At 38.6% G+C, this 16835-nt stretch overlaps 1 protein-coding gene across 3 annotated transcripts; it reads left to right on the forward strand.

Moving 5' to 3' along the window:
* The first annotated feature begins 1264 nt into the window (after positions 1 to 1264).
* On the forward strand, positions 1265 to 12042 carry LOC104798907 (MAG2-interacting protein 2). Of its 3 annotated transcripts, none has more exons than XM_010521153.2 (12): positions 1265 to 1627; positions 1728 to 1779; positions 2336 to 2509; positions 2904 to 3102; positions 3255 to 3472; positions 4287 to 5250; positions 5590 to 6524; positions 6639 to 6721; positions 7036 to 7395; positions 7568 to 8768; positions 8902 to 9167; positions 9258 to 12042. In XM_010521153.2, exons 1-12 carry the CDS (start codon positions 1541 to 1543, stop codon positions 11862 to 11864), a joined length of 7146 nt encoding a protein of 2381 aa, XP_010519455.1. In that variant the 5' UTR covers positions 1265 to 1540; the 3' UTR covers positions 11865 to 12042. The 3 variants fall into 3 exon arrangements, with proteins under 3 accessions (XP_010519455.1, XP_010519456.1, XP_010519457.1); XM_010521154.2 differs by having other exon boundaries at positions 1559 to 1627; positions 1723 to 1779; XM_010521155.2 differs by lacking the exons at positions 1265 to 1627; positions 1728 to 1779 and having other exon boundaries at positions 2420 to 2509; positions 2908 to 3102.
* The last annotated feature ends 4793 nt before the right edge of the window (positions 12043 to 16835 follow it).

Here is a 16835-nt window from a genome sequence, read left to right on the forward strand (position 1 = left end):
GAGAGAGATAGAGAGAGGGAGTCTAATTTAGAGTTATAGAAATGATCTGTGTTGAATTGAAATGTGAATTATATGGATTCATTATTGTATCGTAGAAAGAAGAAAGGTAGATATAAATTCACATTTGATTATATGTCAAACAAAATAAATCGTATTGACTATACTTTTTTTCCAGCGAAAATATAGATACCTATACGTATACAAACGCTTTCTCGGCCTTTTTGATTGTATCTGTCGTGTGCCAAAAGAATACGGACAAGGACTTTCACGTTCACTGTCGATAAAGATTTCAATTTGATTTATTTCCCAATTAGAATAAACCATGTTTTTATTGGGTTAAAATATCTTCAAACAAAAATATTAGAATCACCATTTCAATTGGTTATTTTCTTAAAATTGTATGGAAAATATTATATTTATTTTTTAAATTTAACGTAGTTCGATCTGATTATTTTTTATTATTTTAGTTAGATTTTTACTGATAAAATATTTTTTCCTAAATAAGTTTTTTATTTATTTTGATTATTATTTAAGTTTGCAAGGTTTAAATTTGCAAGAAAAGACAAGACAAAACAAGACCTTGGACTTTCTCAACCGAACAGTTATTAAGCAAATAATCGAACCGAATAACGATAATAAAAGATTATGATTGTTAATCGCAAATATTATTCAGTTATTAACCAAAATGGTTATCCGTAATAGTATATACAATAAAAGATTTATAATTGAAAAAAATATCATTACATAGTATAAAATTGAAATGTATCGAAAAAAATATATACATCAAACTTATAAAATATGTAGATAAAGATACTATATTTTTACTTATATATATAATGAATAATAATGATTTTATAATAATTTAATATTAGAAATATAAGTCTTCTTTAAATAAAAAAATTATATTAAAAATGCGTTTTTATGTTATTTGTAAAAGAATTTCGTGTAAAATTTGTTTGAATATAGATAGATCATCAACCGATAAAATAGAAATTTAAAGAGTTATCCACCCAAATTCGATACTCAGTTGGAGTACCCATTAATAAAAAAAAAACTGTGTTTGAACCACGAGTCGGATCGAATCGATCAAACCCACCCTTTTGCAGACATGGATGATGGAAGTACTATTTTTCATGTTGTGGGGTTCTAATTGAAATTATGAAAGTTAGTGGAGATATGGGTGACAAGATAGAAGTTTGGGAACGAATTTGGATTATGTTTCTCGAGGACCGAAAAAGAAAAATGATTCTCGGACAGAGGCTGCTGGAGAATCATTTTTCCAAATAGATCTCCGATTAAATAAAAAAAACCCTAGGCCTGGAGTTTGTGCAATCGAAATTCTAGAAACCCTTTTCATTCGATTTACTCTGGATTGAGGAGAATTGGGAATTGGGTTATCGTGTTGATACTCTATGCTATTGAACTCGTACAGAATCTATTCAATTTTCCCCGCTAAGTCGGCTCCTGATTCGGCGGAGGTCTAGTCGGACGAGGCACAGTTCCCGGAGGACGTAGAATCTTGTGATTTTGGAGGTTGATCATGGAAAAATCTGCACGGAAAGTTTTGTATGAGATCCGGCATCATGCTTCTGGTCCCTATATTCCTAGTTATCCTCCTCTTCCTCAGGTATCAGAGAAAATCTCCTACAATCGATGATCTCGTTGTTGTGGTCTGCTTTTTAACTTTTTCTTTTTTGCTTTTTCTTTGGTCTACTGTCGAAGCTCAGGCTGATGGAAACAGTGCTACAGGAGGGGTTCGATCCCTTATGTCCATTAGAGGTCAGTTCAAGACGGTTACATATTTCTTCTTGGGGTTTGGGTTTGTAATCTTAGTTCCATGTTATGTAATTGAAAGTTATTACTGGTGATGGATGGGGAGAGTTCTCTTCTCACCGAGTAAGTAACGGTTTCTGTTAAAATTTGATTGTTTTGATCATCCTGAATGAAGCCTCTAGTCCACAATTTAGGATTTGGTCGGACCTAACTCTCCGTTGGATTTATGGAGATTTCACAACGTTATATAGTGATTTCTATTGTTATATGTATTTTGATTTTATGCTAATTATAAAGAGAATGCATTCTACACTTTTTTTAATCTTGAAAATTTCCTATTTAAAAAGGATGTCTTAAGTGAATTTTACAGTCAAAAGCATTCACCTCTGATTGCTGTGCCATTTGTTAAGTACGTGCAACAGCGGTTGTTTGTTTGAGTTTCTGCAAATCGGAGAGGTTGTTTTATTTGCTTGTCTGGTTCAATTTTTTGGCTTCTCCTGAAGTTCTTACACAGCCTATGAGTTGACATGTCCTTCCATTTCTTTTCTCATATACTGATAAGGTGTCAGTCAGCTCAAGGAAAAGTGGGACGAGTATTGGCATCCGAGAAAAAATCACAAACCAGCGTCATTATTTATTTCTGCCGGAGGAGAACTTGTGGCTGTGGCTGCTGGAAATCATGTTACCATCTTAAGAAAGGAGGATGATTATAGGAAACCTTTTGGCACTTTCACGTGTAAGATATCCTTAGATTATCTTTTCTTGCTTTCACAATTGTCACCTGATAAAATGGTTTGGGATCATTGACATAACTGGTAGCTGCTTTGCCTTGTGATATTGTTGGATTTGTGCAATAAATAAAGCATTACCTTTATGGTTCTATTAATTGGATATTCAAGTTCATATAAATTTACGTAAGATGTTGACATATGAAGATGTTCTGTTCTTCTAAGCTCAGGCTATGGAGTCCTCCGTTTATAAAACCTTAGGCCATTGTGGTCTCTTGTTCTATTGAATTGCGTTCCTTACTGCTTTTTTTTCTTTTTTAGCTCATCATCCTTTTCTGTTATTCACCCATCTGTCTTTTCCCTATTTTGTTGTGGTCTTTTGACGTTTGCTATCCGCATCAGCCAGTATGTCAGGTTCATTTTCTTCTGGAGTATGGTCTGTTAGCCATGACATTCTTGGCCTTGTCGATGATCGAGGAACCCTCTTTTTCGTTAAAGCCAGCGGAGAAGAGATAAATCAAGTTACAAAAAAGCATTTGAAGGTCTCCTCATCAGTTTTAGGACTGATTGAGGATGAATGTGGTCTACAAGGATCTTTATTGTAAGTTTTTTTTTTTTTTTTCTGTTTGTTACTTATTGGTTAAGAGGAAATATGATCCTACATGGGTTCTGAATACATTGGTTTGTTAGCATAAACCCTCTAGCTCTTATAATATTTTTGGTTATATTCCATCTATTGCCATTTTCCCTCAGGTGTTCATTCACGCTGCTTACATCAGATGGGCTTCTTCATCTTGTTGAAATCAGTAGAGAGCCGAGTGCCTCTGCCTCCTCCAGACATACTTCAAATAGTGTTTCAGCTTTAAAAAGGCAGTTCCCTCATCAAGTTTTTTGCTTTGATTACCATCCGAGTCTCTCTTTTCTTCTTGTCGTCGGTAATGCTGTGGGCAGATCATCAGTGGGGAGTTCTGGTACGTGTTGTAAAACTTATTTACTGGGTTAAGTTTTGAACTACCATTACTTATCTATGAATATAAAAGTTGTGGAATCGGGACCTAAAAGCTATGCAGTTGCTCAAAATCATCAAATGCTGCTGAACTACGATTACTTATCTATGACTAGAAGAGTTGTGAAATCGGGACCTGAAAGCTATGCGGTTGCTCAAAATCATCAAATGCTGCTGAACTACGATTACTTATCTATGACTAGAAGAGTTGTGAAATCGGGACCTGAAAGCTATGCGGTTGCTCAAAATCATCAAATGCTGCTGAACTACGATTACTTATCTATGACTAGAAGAGTTGTGAAATCGGGACCTGAAAGCTATGCGGTTGCTCAAAATCATCAAATGCTGCTGAACTACGATTACTTATCTATGACTAGAAGAGTTGTGAAATCGGGACCTGAAAGCTATGCGGTTGCTCAAAATCATCAAATGCTGCTGAACTACGATTACTTATCTATGACTAGAAGAGTTGTGAAATCGGGACCTGAAAGCTATGCGGTTGCTCAAAATCATCAAATGCTGCTGAACTACGATTACTTATCTATGACTAGAAGAGTTGTGAAATCGGGACCTGAAAGCTATGCGGTTGCTCAAAATCATCAAATGCTGCTGAACTACGATTACTTATCTATGACTAGAAGAGTTGTGAAATCGGGAATTTTTGAACGAAGAATGTGATTGTTGAGTTATTTCCTATGAAGAGTAATGCCCTGCGTTGAACAATATAAGGTGTATGATTCCTAAAGAGAATCATTATTGTTTTCAATTTTTTCTTTCAGGCTCATCATGCATTTCTCTTTGGCGAAAATGTCAGACAGATCTACAACTGTTGTTCACCACAAAGTTTGAAGGGGTATTTGGCGAGGCAAAAGATGACCAGTTGGCATTTCCAAAAGTTTTGATCTCACCTCGAGGGACACATGTCGCTGCTCTTGGTATTAATGGGCTAGTACATATTTTCCAGATGGATAAAGAAGCACATTCACTTTCATATTGTCTCTCTGAAGAGAGTTCCGGTTCACATAAGACAGACAAACCATTGCAAAGTTGGAAAGAAAGTTTAAGCAATGTTGTGGATTTTACTTGGTGGTCTGATCACGCGCTTACTATTGTGAAAAGGAGTGGCAACATCAGTATATTTGACATTCATAGAGCTGACACTGTCCAAGAGGATGCTACTGTTTATTCAATGCCCATTGTGGAAAGAGTCCGGAGGTTCGAAGGTCACTTTTTCCTTCTTGAGAGTTCACCACAGAAAGCAAGATCAGTTTCGTCCCAAATTGGCCGAAACCCAAGTGAATTGCTTATTTCTAGTAACTGTGGGACATTTTGGAGGCTAATATCATTTACGGAGACAACTATTCCTGAAATGTATAAAATCTTAATTCAGAACAGGCGGTATCAAGAGGCATTGGATTTTGCTGATAGTCATGGTTTGGACAGAGATGAAGTTTTCAAGTCAAGCTGGCTGAACTCGGAGAAAGGAATAAATGAAATAAACATGACCTTATCATACATTAAAGATAAGGCCTTTGTGCTGTCTGAATGTTTAGAAAGAATTGGGCCAACTGAGGATTCTATGAAGGCGTTACTTGCTCATGGGCTTTGTCTTACTAATTGCTATGTATTTTCTGAGTTGGAAGAACAGAATTCTGAAGAGCATTGGGATTTTCGTTTGGCTAGGCTTCGCCTATTGCAGTTTGATGAAAGGTTGGAAACATATCTGGGAATCAACATGGGCAGGTATGTATATGCCATACTACGTGTTTTTTTCTATCCTGTATCTATTCTATTCCTGCAGTTTTCACCACAACATGCATGTTTCTAACTGCAAATCTGACTAAGATTTTGGATTTAAAAAAACACTTTTGGATTTGATTGTGACTTGGAAGCTGTTCAACCCCTTTCCTCTGAGTCCGTCTGGTACCCTTATTCCCATTCTCTTGGTATTCACTAAATTCATCCAAGCTAAATGCTTCTATGGGTTCTACATTCAGATTTTCCTATTTTAGCTTTGTATGTATTAACATTTTGCACGTTCTAGTTACCACTGACAAAGTTTAATGACACAGACTTCCACAGGTTTTCAGTGCAGGAATACAGCAAATTCCGGAGCAGGCCTATCAATGAGGCTGCAGTTGCCCTTGCTGAAAGTGGGAAGATTGGGGCCTTAAATTTACTCTTCAAGCGCCATCCCTATTCACTTTCTTCTTCCATGCTTAAGATTTTGGCTGCTATTCCTGAAACTGTCCCGGTTGAAACGTATGCCCACCTTCTTCCTGGAAAGTCTCCTCCGACTAGTATGGTGGTGAGGGAAGAGGACTGGGTTGAATGTGACAGGATGGTCAAGTTTATTGATAAATTTCCCAAGAATGGCGAGATTAATTCTCAGATTAGAACCGAGCCATTGGTGAGGAGGTGTTCGGGATACTTTTGGCCATCAACAGAAGAACTCATTTTATGGTACAAGAGTAGAGCTAGAGACATTGACTCCTCCACTGGGCTGCTAGACAACTGCCTTTGCTTGATAGATATTGCTTGTCGAAAAGGCATATCTGAGTTGGAGCAGTTCCATGAGGACCTGTCTTATTTGCACCAGATAATTTATTCTGATGAAAATGGTGGCGAATTCTGTTTCAGCTTGAGTCTTTTACGTTGGGAACAGTTATCTGACTATGACAAATTCAAAATAATGCTCGAGGGAGTTAAAGAGGATACTGTGGTCAAAAGATTACATGAAAGGGCGATTCCATTTATGCAGAAAATGATTTCAGTGACAAACAACCATAATGAAGATTCATTGCTGGTTAAATGGGTAAAAGAGATGTCAATGAAAAACAATGTGGAATTGTGCTTGAAAGTAGTCGAGGAAGGGTCTATGAATTTATATGGTGCTCGTTTTTTTAAGGATGAGGTTGAAGCTGTTGATTGTGCTCTGCAATGTTTATATTTGTGCAAACTTACAGATAAGTGGAGTACCATGGCAATACTGTTATCAAAGCTACCTCAGATACATGGTTAGTTTGGTTGCAACATCAGATAAATCTCGAACCTAGGACTGTGTAATTGTTAGACATTCGTTTCTTCAATTGCTTCATTGGTAAAGAATTTTTTCTTCCTTGCAAATGCAGAAACTCATGCTAGAGACCTTGAGAAAAGGCTCAAATTGGCGGAAGCTCATGTTGAGGCAGGGAGACTTTTGGAACTCTATCAGGTTTTCAGGCTTCACTTGATCTGGCTACTTCTCTGAATAAAAATGCAGTCTAGAAATGATTGTTTTGCATTTCTATTAACTCTCCGCATCTCGCATTGAATAGCAGCAGAATTTATTGATGTAATAATAGAATAAATTCAGTTTTCAGGATCATCGATTTAATCCGGTGGAGGCATATCCTAGTTGTCAGGCTGTTCCGTGTCTTTAGATATGAATAAATGTTAGAGTGAAGTATGTGGAGCAGCGTCTGGGTCCAGATCCGTTTTATGTACTTTTAGTGGTAAAGTTGTAACAATGTCCTTTTTACTCTACAGGTCCTGAAACCGATGAAGTTTTTCCTTGATGTTCATTCGGATGAAAAATGTGTAAAGCAGATCCTCCGTCTCATGCTTTCGAAATTTGTCCGTCGTCAACCTGGGCGGTCAGATAATGACTGGGCATGCATGTGGCGTGATCTGCTGTACTTGCAAGACAAGGCCTTTCCTTTTCTTGATCCTGAATTCATGCTCGCAGAATTCTGTAGAGGACTTCTCAAGGCTGGGAAGTTTTCCCTGGCTAGAAATTATCTCAAGGGGACGGGTTCAGTTGCTTTGCCGTTAGAGAAAGCAGAAAGTCTTGTTATCAATGCCGCGAAGGAGTACTTCTTCTCTGCTCCTAGCCTTGCTTCTGAAGAAGTAAGTGTTCCTTGTCTATGTTCTGCTTCTGTTTAAAGTTTCTGACCTCTAGAAAATAAATTTTGTGCTATCCCATTTGTAAGTTTTTTGCTTTTGCTTATTCAAACCCTCTTAATTGTTTTTGTAACTTGTTTGCATAATTTTTATTGGTGTTTTAAATATTCTTTTCCAGATATGGAAAGCAAGAGAATGTCTTAATATATTTTCTAGCAGCCGGACTGTTAAAGCAGAGGCTGATGTCATTGATGCAGTTACTGTTAAGCTTCCAGATCTTGGGGTTACTCTCTTACCATTGCAGTTTAAGCAAGTAAAAGACCCCATGGAGATTATAAAGATGGCAATCACGGGGCAACCCGGTGCTTATCTACATGTTGAGGATCTTACTGAGGTTGCAAAACTTCTTGGGCTGAACTCTTTAGAAGAAATATCCTCAGTGGAGGAAGTTATTGCTAGAGAAGCTGCAGTTGCAGGAGATCTGCAGCTGGCTTTTGATCTGTGCCTGGGTCTAACCAAAAAGGGGCATGGTCCAATTTGGGATTTATGTGCTGCAATAGCTAGAGGTCCCGCACTTGAGCATATGGACATAAGTTCTCGAAAGCAGTTGCTTGGCTTTGCTTTGGGACACTCTGATGATGAATCAATCAGTGAGTTATTGCATGCGTGGAAAGATCTTGACCTGCAAGGTCAATGTGAGACTCTGGGAATGTTGACAGAATCGGATTCTCCAGAGTTTCATGACATGAAGGGTGCTAGTTGTGTAAGAGATTGCCCTCAGATCGTGACTGGACTAAGCAGTGATCAACTCTTAGATTTGGATAGAGTCAAAGATGCAATTTTTAGTGTTGCCAAGGACTTGCCTGTCGAGAATGGGATGGACTTGGAATCTCTTCTAAAGGAAAACGGGAAGCTCCTCAACTTTGCTGCTTCACATCTTCCATGGTTGCTTAACTTGAGCAAAAACAGGAAATTTGATAAGAATCTGGCACCTGATTCAATCCCTGGAAAGCAGTTCATGAGCATAAAAGCTACTTCTCTTATTACCATTCTTTCCTGGTTGGCAAGAAATGGTTTTACCCCAAGAGATGAATTGATAGCCATGATTACAGAATCGATTATTGAACAACCTGTAACCAAAGAGGCAGACATTATGGGATGCTCCTTTCTGTTGAATCTTGTGGATCCTTCTTATGCGGTAGAAGTTGTAGAAAAGCAGTTGAAAATAAGGGGGAACTACTTAGAAATCCGGAGTATCATGAGTTTAGGGATGATATATAGTTTACTACATGACTCTGGTGTAGACTGCGTAGATCCAACCCAGAGAAAAGAGCTGCTTTGGAAGAACTTCAAGAGGAAGCAGACGGAATCACAGTCTGGTAGTTTTTTCTTGGTCTATCATAGGCCTGAGCCTCCTTTGTTTCTTTTCCTTTAATGTCCTCTGTTGGTTGCGTATATAGTCAGAATTTTTGTGGTGCTGAATTCTTCTTCTCTTGTTTTATCATGTTTCAGATGAAATACAAAAGATTGACAAAGTTCATTCAACATTTTGGAAAGAATGGAAGCAGAAACTAGAGGAGAAAATGCATGTAGCTGATCGTTCTAGATTGTTGGAGCGAGTCATTCCTGGGGTTGAGGTGGAAAGGTTTTTGTCAAATGATATTGACTACATCAAGGCCACTGTTTTCTCACTCATCGGATCAGTGAAATTAGAGAAGAAGATGATTCTGAAGGATATACAAACGTTGGCTGACACATATGGCTTAAAACAGCCTGAAGTAAGTTACCACTTAAACTCAACGTTTCAAAGCGGGCTTTATATTTGTTCAATTGGGTAACTTGTACTCCTGTATTTGTTTTCTCACCAGGTGATATTGAGGTATTTAAGTTCTATCCTCTGTTCTGAGGTTTGGACAAATGAGGACATCACGACCGAGATCTCACCCGTCAAGAAAGATATACTTGGCTTTGCTTCAGAGGCCATTAGAATCATTTGCACGATTGTGTACCCGACAATTAATGGACTTAACAAAGAACGCCTTGCCTATATGTATGGCCTCCTTGCTGAATGCTATTGGCATTTGGAAAAAACCAAGGGAGGTTCATCATTAGAGCAACTGGATCAACCTCATGGTTCCTCTATCGGCTTAGCAAATTTGTATACGATTCTTGAGCAAGAATGCAGAAGAGTCTCGTTCATCACGGACTTGGACTTCAAACACATTGTAGGACCTCAGGGTTTGAACTTTGACAGCTTTAACAACGAAGTCCGTGCACATATCAACGAGATCAACTTGGAAGCCTTGGCAAAAATGGTAGAAACAATTGTCAGTGTATTTACGGAAAAGATTCCGAGGGGTCTCATATCCTGGCAAGACGTCTATACACAATATATTATGAACTTGTTGGACGCTGTGGAGAGTACAAGATATTTCAGTTTTGAAAATGCCGAGAGTTTCCATAGTTTTGTCAATCAACTTGAGCAGACCTATGAACACTGTCGAGTTTATATAAGGCTCCTGGAGCCCTTACAGGGTCTGGAGATACTGACGCGGCACTTCACAATTGTTTCACAGCAGAACAGTTCCATCGTGAACGTACCCGATAATTCTGCATGGCAGGAATGTCTCATCTTACTGATCAACTTTTGGATCAGATTAGCTGATGAGATGCAGGAAGTAAAATCATCTGGTAAGATTTCTGCGGAGAGTCTTAGCTTCAGTCCTGAGTACGTTAAGAGCTGTGTAATGGTTCTGATGAGACTAGTAATGGATGACAGTGTGTCCCCTAGTCAGGCTTGGTCTGCTATTCTCGTCTACCTCTGCTGTGGTTTGGTTGGTGATCCTGCTGTTGAAACTTTCAACTTCTTCAGAGCCATAGTCTTCTCTGGTTGTGGGTTCGGACCCATTTCTGAAGTCTTTTTCGAGTTATCCTCCCAGTATCCTGCGGCTTTGCCAGATCTTCCGCACCTCTATTTGAGCATTCTTGAACCAATTTTGCAGGATTTGGTATCTGGATCGCATGAAACCCAGAATCTATACCGGTTGTTATCTTCTCTCAGTAACTCGGAGGGCAATGTGGAGGAGTTGGAACGAGTTAGGTTCGTAGTTTGGGAAAAACTTGTAAGCTTTTCCGAGAACCTGGAGTTTCCGAGTCAGGTTCGTGTCTATTCCTTAGAGCTTATGCAGTTTATCTCGGGAAAGAATATTAAGGGCTCATCTTCTGAGCTACAGTCAAACGTTCTGCCATGGGATGGTTCAGATGAGTTGTTATTATTATCTATGCGGAAGACTGAAACGGCATTTGAGCAAACGCTTGATCGGGCAGATGGTTCTAACAGGCTGACAAATACTCTGGTTGCACTTAAATCGTCCCAGGTTGCTGCAAGGTCCATCTCTCCTGACTTAGAGATCTCCCCTGAGGATCTCACAAGCATCGAGACATCAGTTTCCTGCTTCTTTAAACTCTCTGCGACTGTTGGTACTGTTTTACAAGCTGATGCTCTTCTGGAGATTTTAGAAGAGTGGGAAGAGCTTTTTGATGATAAGAAAGCTGAAGTACCACCATCTAGCGAGATATCTGACCCGGGAAAGGATGATGACTGGGCCAACGACGATTGGAACGATGGATGGGAAACGCTTCAGGAGTCGGAGCCTCTTCCAAAAGAAAAAGAGCTTGATAGTGTCTCTGTTCATCCTTTGCACTCGTGCTGGCTGGAGATTTTCAGAAAGTACATTGCTTTATCGACACCTGAAAATGTTCTACAGCTGATAGACCGAACCCTTCAGAAACCCAATGTGGTATTGCTCGAAGAAGAGGAGGTTGAGACCCTGGCTCGGATCTTAACTAACACCAACCCTTTTCTTGCTTTAAAGATTTCTGTTTTGTTCCCATATGAACGAATCAGGTCACTGTGTCTTGGTGTAGTTGAAGACAAATTGAAGCAAGAAGGCATCCCTGAATCATCGGGTCAGAGCATGAACGAGGTTCTATTGCTGGTTATATACTCGGGGACTTTCTCGACCATCATATCAATGTCTTCCTATGGCACTGTCTTCTCCTTCCTCTGCAATTTAGTTGGGAATTCATCTCGAGCTTGCCTAGAGACCTCAACGGAGAAGGACGAGAAAAATAAAGCGAATACTCCTGAGAAAGATTTTCTGTTACATTTTGCGGAATTCATCTTCCCATGTTTTGTGTCAGAGCTCGTGAAGGCCGATCAGCAGATCTTGGCCGGATTTCTTGTCACAAAGTTTATGCACACTAACCCTTCCATTAGTCTCGTCAATGTTGCCGAGTCAAGTCTGAGAAGATACTTGAAGAAGCAGCTCGAGACTCTGGAACGTACGGAGTTCTCTGCTGAGGATACAGACCTTAAAACACTGAGAAACGTGATTTCAAGGTTGAGGGAAAAATCGAAGGATGTTATCCAAATGGCATTAACGTCTCTTTCTTCTTGCACAAGTAACAGATGATATGAAAAGGAGATGGGGCTACTCTGGTGTGGTTTCTTTGGGTAAGACAGCTTAAGTCATACATAAATCTGTTCGCTGTTTTTTTTTTTAATTTTAATTATGAGTTTGCTGGAAGAGTTGTTACATTTAAGGAATGGACAGTGTTTCGTTTTTGGTACTGAATGTTTTCATCATTCAATCTTTCACCAGCAACTAACATTAGGTTTCGGAAGTGTGAAGCAACTAAAATTAGTATTAGCGCACGACAATCTCACTAGAAACATATAACGTGCACTAGTCCCATACTATATAATATCTTACTATATTTAATTTGAAATCTGAATATTTAGTAGCGAAATTGGAAGAATAATACATTGTCAAATTTGTAAAAAATAAAACCTGAACTAATTTTTTTGTCAAATAATTTCTAAAATTTAATATTGTTATATAAATAAATCTGTTATTTGGCCAAAAAAATAGTTTAGAATTTATTTTTGTAAATTTGATAAGTTGAGATATTATTCTTTTAATATTTCCAATTTCTCTAGTATTATGGTTTAATTATAAAATAGTTAAAAAAAAAAAAAAACTTTTCACAATTTTTCACAATGATACGTCTAAACTCTAGATTTCTAACAATTTTCAATTTTTTTTAAAGCTTTTATGTTAAAATAAAATCTATCTAAAATCCATATTACCAAAAACCTAAATAAAATATAAAATTATCCACAAAACATCTAAAATGTTATAATTTTTTATTGAATTATTATACCATAAAAAACAATAATAATAATAATAATAATAATAATAATAATAATAATAATAATAATAATAATAATAATAATAATAATAATAATAATAATAATAATAATAATAATAATAATAATAATAATAATAATAATAATAATAATAATAATAATAATAATAATAATAATAATAATAATAATAATAATAATAACAATAATGATAATAATAATAAAAAATACTGAACTTTTCAATTCTGAGAAAAAATTTAAACTTTTGATTTTATCAAATAAATATTAAACTTTTTAAATTTGTCAAAAAACATTGAACTCTTCTATGATTGTCAAAATAAACAAATGAGCTGACGTGTAATATTTTTTTGACAATTCATAAAAGTTTATATATTTTTTAGATCATTTAAAAAATTTAGTATTTTTTAAACTCATTTAAAAAGTTTAATATTTATTTGACAAAAACAAAAGTTCGGTATTTTTTTTGTCAAAATTATAAAGTTTAGTATTTTTTTGAGATTTTCTCTAATAATAATAAGGGAAAAAATCTTGAACTTGTGATTTGGTGTAATATTAATTCCTAAACTTGTAGGTGTACCTATTTATTTCCGAACTTGTATTTTTGAACATAGTAATTCCTAAACTTGCATAACGGTTCCATAATCGTCTTTACCACTAATTGACCAAAATAATGAGTTGACCAGTCCTAGGTAGCGCATGACATGTCGAGACAAATCAGCAAGAGGTGCCACGTAAACAAAACCGGTTTATTAGACCCGGTCCCGGTTCATAGATAAGCCAGGTTTAATCGAATCAGGTCAACCCTAAACCGAGTTTAAACCGTTCGCTTAAATCCGGTTTAGAAAGCATACATCAAGACATAAACATAGATTCACCAAGTGGGTTCATCCTCAATCTATAACTATAAACTACTCATTAACCATGTCCAAAAACAAAAAGAAAAGGAAAAAGAAGCCAAGAACACAATTCATAGAGAGGAAGAAATGCTCAATGGATCTTCAATCTTCAATCCAAAGCAAACCTCCTTATTCTCCTCTCTTGGATTCGCGTCTAGGGTTCCTCCAAAGTGTAAATCGCCGTTCTTCACTGTCCAAAGTCGGTTCTCCCCTAAAAAAAATGCGAAAATGATGGATTTAAGTTGTTTCAGGTCACGAGGTCAGCCGGACCAGAACTTGGTCCCGCCAGGCGTGTGAGACTGAGAGAGGAGAAGCAAAGTGGTCCTGGTCCGATGGACCAGATTTGGTCAGCTCCGGACCAGGTCTTCAGTAGTTTTGCTCGTTTGGCTCGGAGTGGACTGGCGGACTGGCGGAGTGTGGAGCAGTCCTGGTCCGGCGAACCAACTTAGGTCCTTCCCACTTCTGATCAGCCTTCTATTTATTAAGTTTGGCCACAAGATCAAAAATGGAAAGTTCACTATTTCGTTCCCATAATCTTCCTTTTTGTCCCTACTTGCCTAAAACGAAAAAGGACACAACCAAACTTGCCTAAACCTATCCTAGGATGTTCTAGAAAGGAAAAATAGGCTTTGGCCCGAGCCCAAACCACAAAAGAAGGTCGAACACGCATAAGGACTCGCCATAGGCCATGTTCGGGCCTTACAAGGCTATCTCGGGTCAAGGTGAGAATCCGGCCTGGTCCGGCCTTGGTCACGAGCTAGGTAGGTTCTGGGATGAGGGGAGAGTGTCCTGGAGTCGTGGCCTGGTCATCCGAAGTCGTCCATGGTCCGTGAGCCGCTTGGAAGCTTGGAAGGGCTTCTCGGCATTGTCTTGGCCATTTGACTCGTCTGTGACTGTACCTGCAAGAACTAATGGACGAGAAAAATGGACAAGGGTAAAAGTGCGAAAAATTTACCTATTTTTCCCTCACATGCTCCCCCACTCAAACTCGGGACGTCCTCGTCACGTCTCCAAGGTCCGGTAGCCGATTGTCTAGGCAAGGTTGTCGATGTAGTCACAGACCATGTCTGTGAACTGTCCACAGTTGTCCTCCTCCTCCCATGTGTTCATAGAGTCTGGCAGCCCTTTCCACTTGATTCTTGTTTGTACCTCGTTTGGTACGATGGTCGAGAATGAATTCGGGCTCCTTGTGTGGCACAATAGTCTCGGGTAGGAGGGCTCTCTGTTGGTTTTTCTGAGATCTCTAAAGCGAATCCTATTCCTAAGAGATCGATTCTAGGGTTTGCGCAGCGGATATAAAACAAAAATTTAATAAACCCTAGAACCATGCTTCTAATGAATCGTAGAAACGTTAGAACGCTTACCTCAATCGATCCGGGGCCTGTATCAATCGAAGAACACGTCTGATCACGAAAAGCAGGAAGAATACCTCGCCCTCTACACGTATCCACACCTCGGGATGGATTCCAACGATTGGAACTTGTCTGCTAGGACTCGAATCTCTATTCGGTTTTTGCACTTCGAGAAAACGAGACTTAGAACTTGTTGAGCTTTTGGATCTCACCAAAAACTCTCCAAGAACTGCAAACGTCGACTGCCCAAAGTCTCATCCGTGATTAGGGTTTTAATCTCCTTCTTATAAAGTGATTTTACCCTAATTTTGGTTCAATTACGAAAATACCCAGAGCCCAGAACGGGCGGTCCAGAAATGCACGTGGACCGTCCGTTCCAGAAGCAGAACGGACGGTCTGCGTTAGTGGACCGTCCGCTCCCCACCCTCTGGAACGGACAGACCGCGCACTCTGGACCGTCGGGTCTGGACTTGGTGGACATTACGAAAATACCCCGAGCCCAGAACGGACGGTCCAGAAATGCACGTGGACCGTCCGTTCTGCTTGCTGGAACGGACAGACCGCGCACTCTAAACCGTCGGGTCTGGCCTTGGTGGCCCGTCCGTTCTGGACTTCCGGTCCGTCCGTTCCAGACCCTTCTGTCTCGGTTTTTCGTCGTTTCCTCGTGCGGTTTCGTCCTTCCCTGCGTGTGTGATGACATGTAAATATTGTCATATTTTCACATCGGATGTCTAGCGCATTTCGCGATATTTCGTATATTTATAGATATCCCTTGTACATTTTACTCCGACTTCGATGTTTTTGATATTTTGCAGGAAAATTGGAGTTTTGGGCAAAAATGAGCAATTTCTGAGGAAAATACATGATACGGAGCCAACCCGAAAATATTCCGAGTACCAAAGAGTCAAAGAGGAAATGCTTGCAAGATGTCTTCATTACGATCTCCATAACTTTCGCAACACAGGTCCAAATAATTCTTACTATACATCATTGGAAAGCACATTTCAATAGCTACGCACAGACATAAAGATCACTCTAATCCGACATTGCATCAGAGAGTTATGATGAAAATACTATGAGTCTATATTCTGATGACGAACTGTGCAAGGGTGAGCTATTACGAGCTACATAACTTTCTCCATAAAAATCCGAATTACGTGTGCGATACATCATTGGAAAGATCTCTTCAATACCTACACGTGGACACCAAGATCACTTCAATATCAGACATTGGAGCTGAAAGTTATGAGGAAAACACTATGACTATATACTTTGGTGACGACAAGAAAACAACTTTCCCCAAAACATGGAGCTCGGAAATCATGGAGGAAAATGAGGAGGAAAATGGGGAAATGTCTTTCTCCTTTTCTTGGCTATAAAAGGGGCACGAATGAGAGGTTTACAGGAGGCAATTCACACACTTAGAGAGAGAGTTTTGAGAGCAAAATTCAAGCTTTCTAGAGTGATTCAAGAGGAGAAGAAGGAGAAGAGGAGGAAGAGGAAGATCATGCTCCTAAATCACTAAGCCTCTCTAACTCTATCTCTCTATTCCTACTCTTGGATCATCCTTTTGATATGTCTTGTTGTTTCTCTTGAATTTGTGTGAGAACTCCCTTCATGAGTTTGGAATTTGAGTTTGTATAAGGATTTATGTGTGTATTGAATGCTTGATCTTGTTGGTTTGATGTTTTGGTTTGAATGAATGTTCTTAATGCTTTGATTCTTGTTGGCCCCTTGAATAAACTGATTCTAGAGTTTAGTTTTCATAGTGACATGGAATTAGACTTGGAAAACATTCATTTTGATTAGATAATTCTACCATTTGGAGATGGAGAGATTGCCTTGGATAGGTGACATATAGGTGATCAATCCATTCTTGTAAGGATGGTGAATTTGTCTATGAATTGTGATAGGAAACTATATGCTCTTAGTGTCTTCAACCTATTAGGAATCGAGAGATCGGTAGGT

Source organism: Tarenaya hassleriana, unplaced genomic scaffold (assembly GCF_000463585.1).
Source record: "Tarenaya hassleriana unplaced genomic scaffold, ASM46358v1 Cleome6, whole genome shotgun sequence".
Classification (NCBI taxonomy): Eukaryota; Viridiplantae; Streptophyta; class Magnoliopsida; order Brassicales; family Cleomaceae; genus Tarenaya; species Tarenaya hassleriana.

What these genes read in the sequence shown, in the direction of transcription:
- LOC104798907 (XM_010521153.2), top strand. Translation starts at nt 1,541, where the DNA reads ATGGAAAAATCTGCACGGAAAGTTTTGTATGAGATCCGGCATCATGCT. An exon ending in CTAGCCTTGCTTCTGAAGAA is followed by an intron (nt 7,396 to 7,567) that starts GTAAGTGTTCCT and finishes ATTCTTTTCCAG; the next exon opens with ATATGGAAAGCAAGAGAATG. An exon ending in ATGGCTTAAAACAGCCTGAA is followed by an intron (nt 9,168 to 9,257) that starts GTAAGTTACCAC and finishes TTTTCTCACCAG; the next exon opens with GTGATATTGAGGTATTTAAG.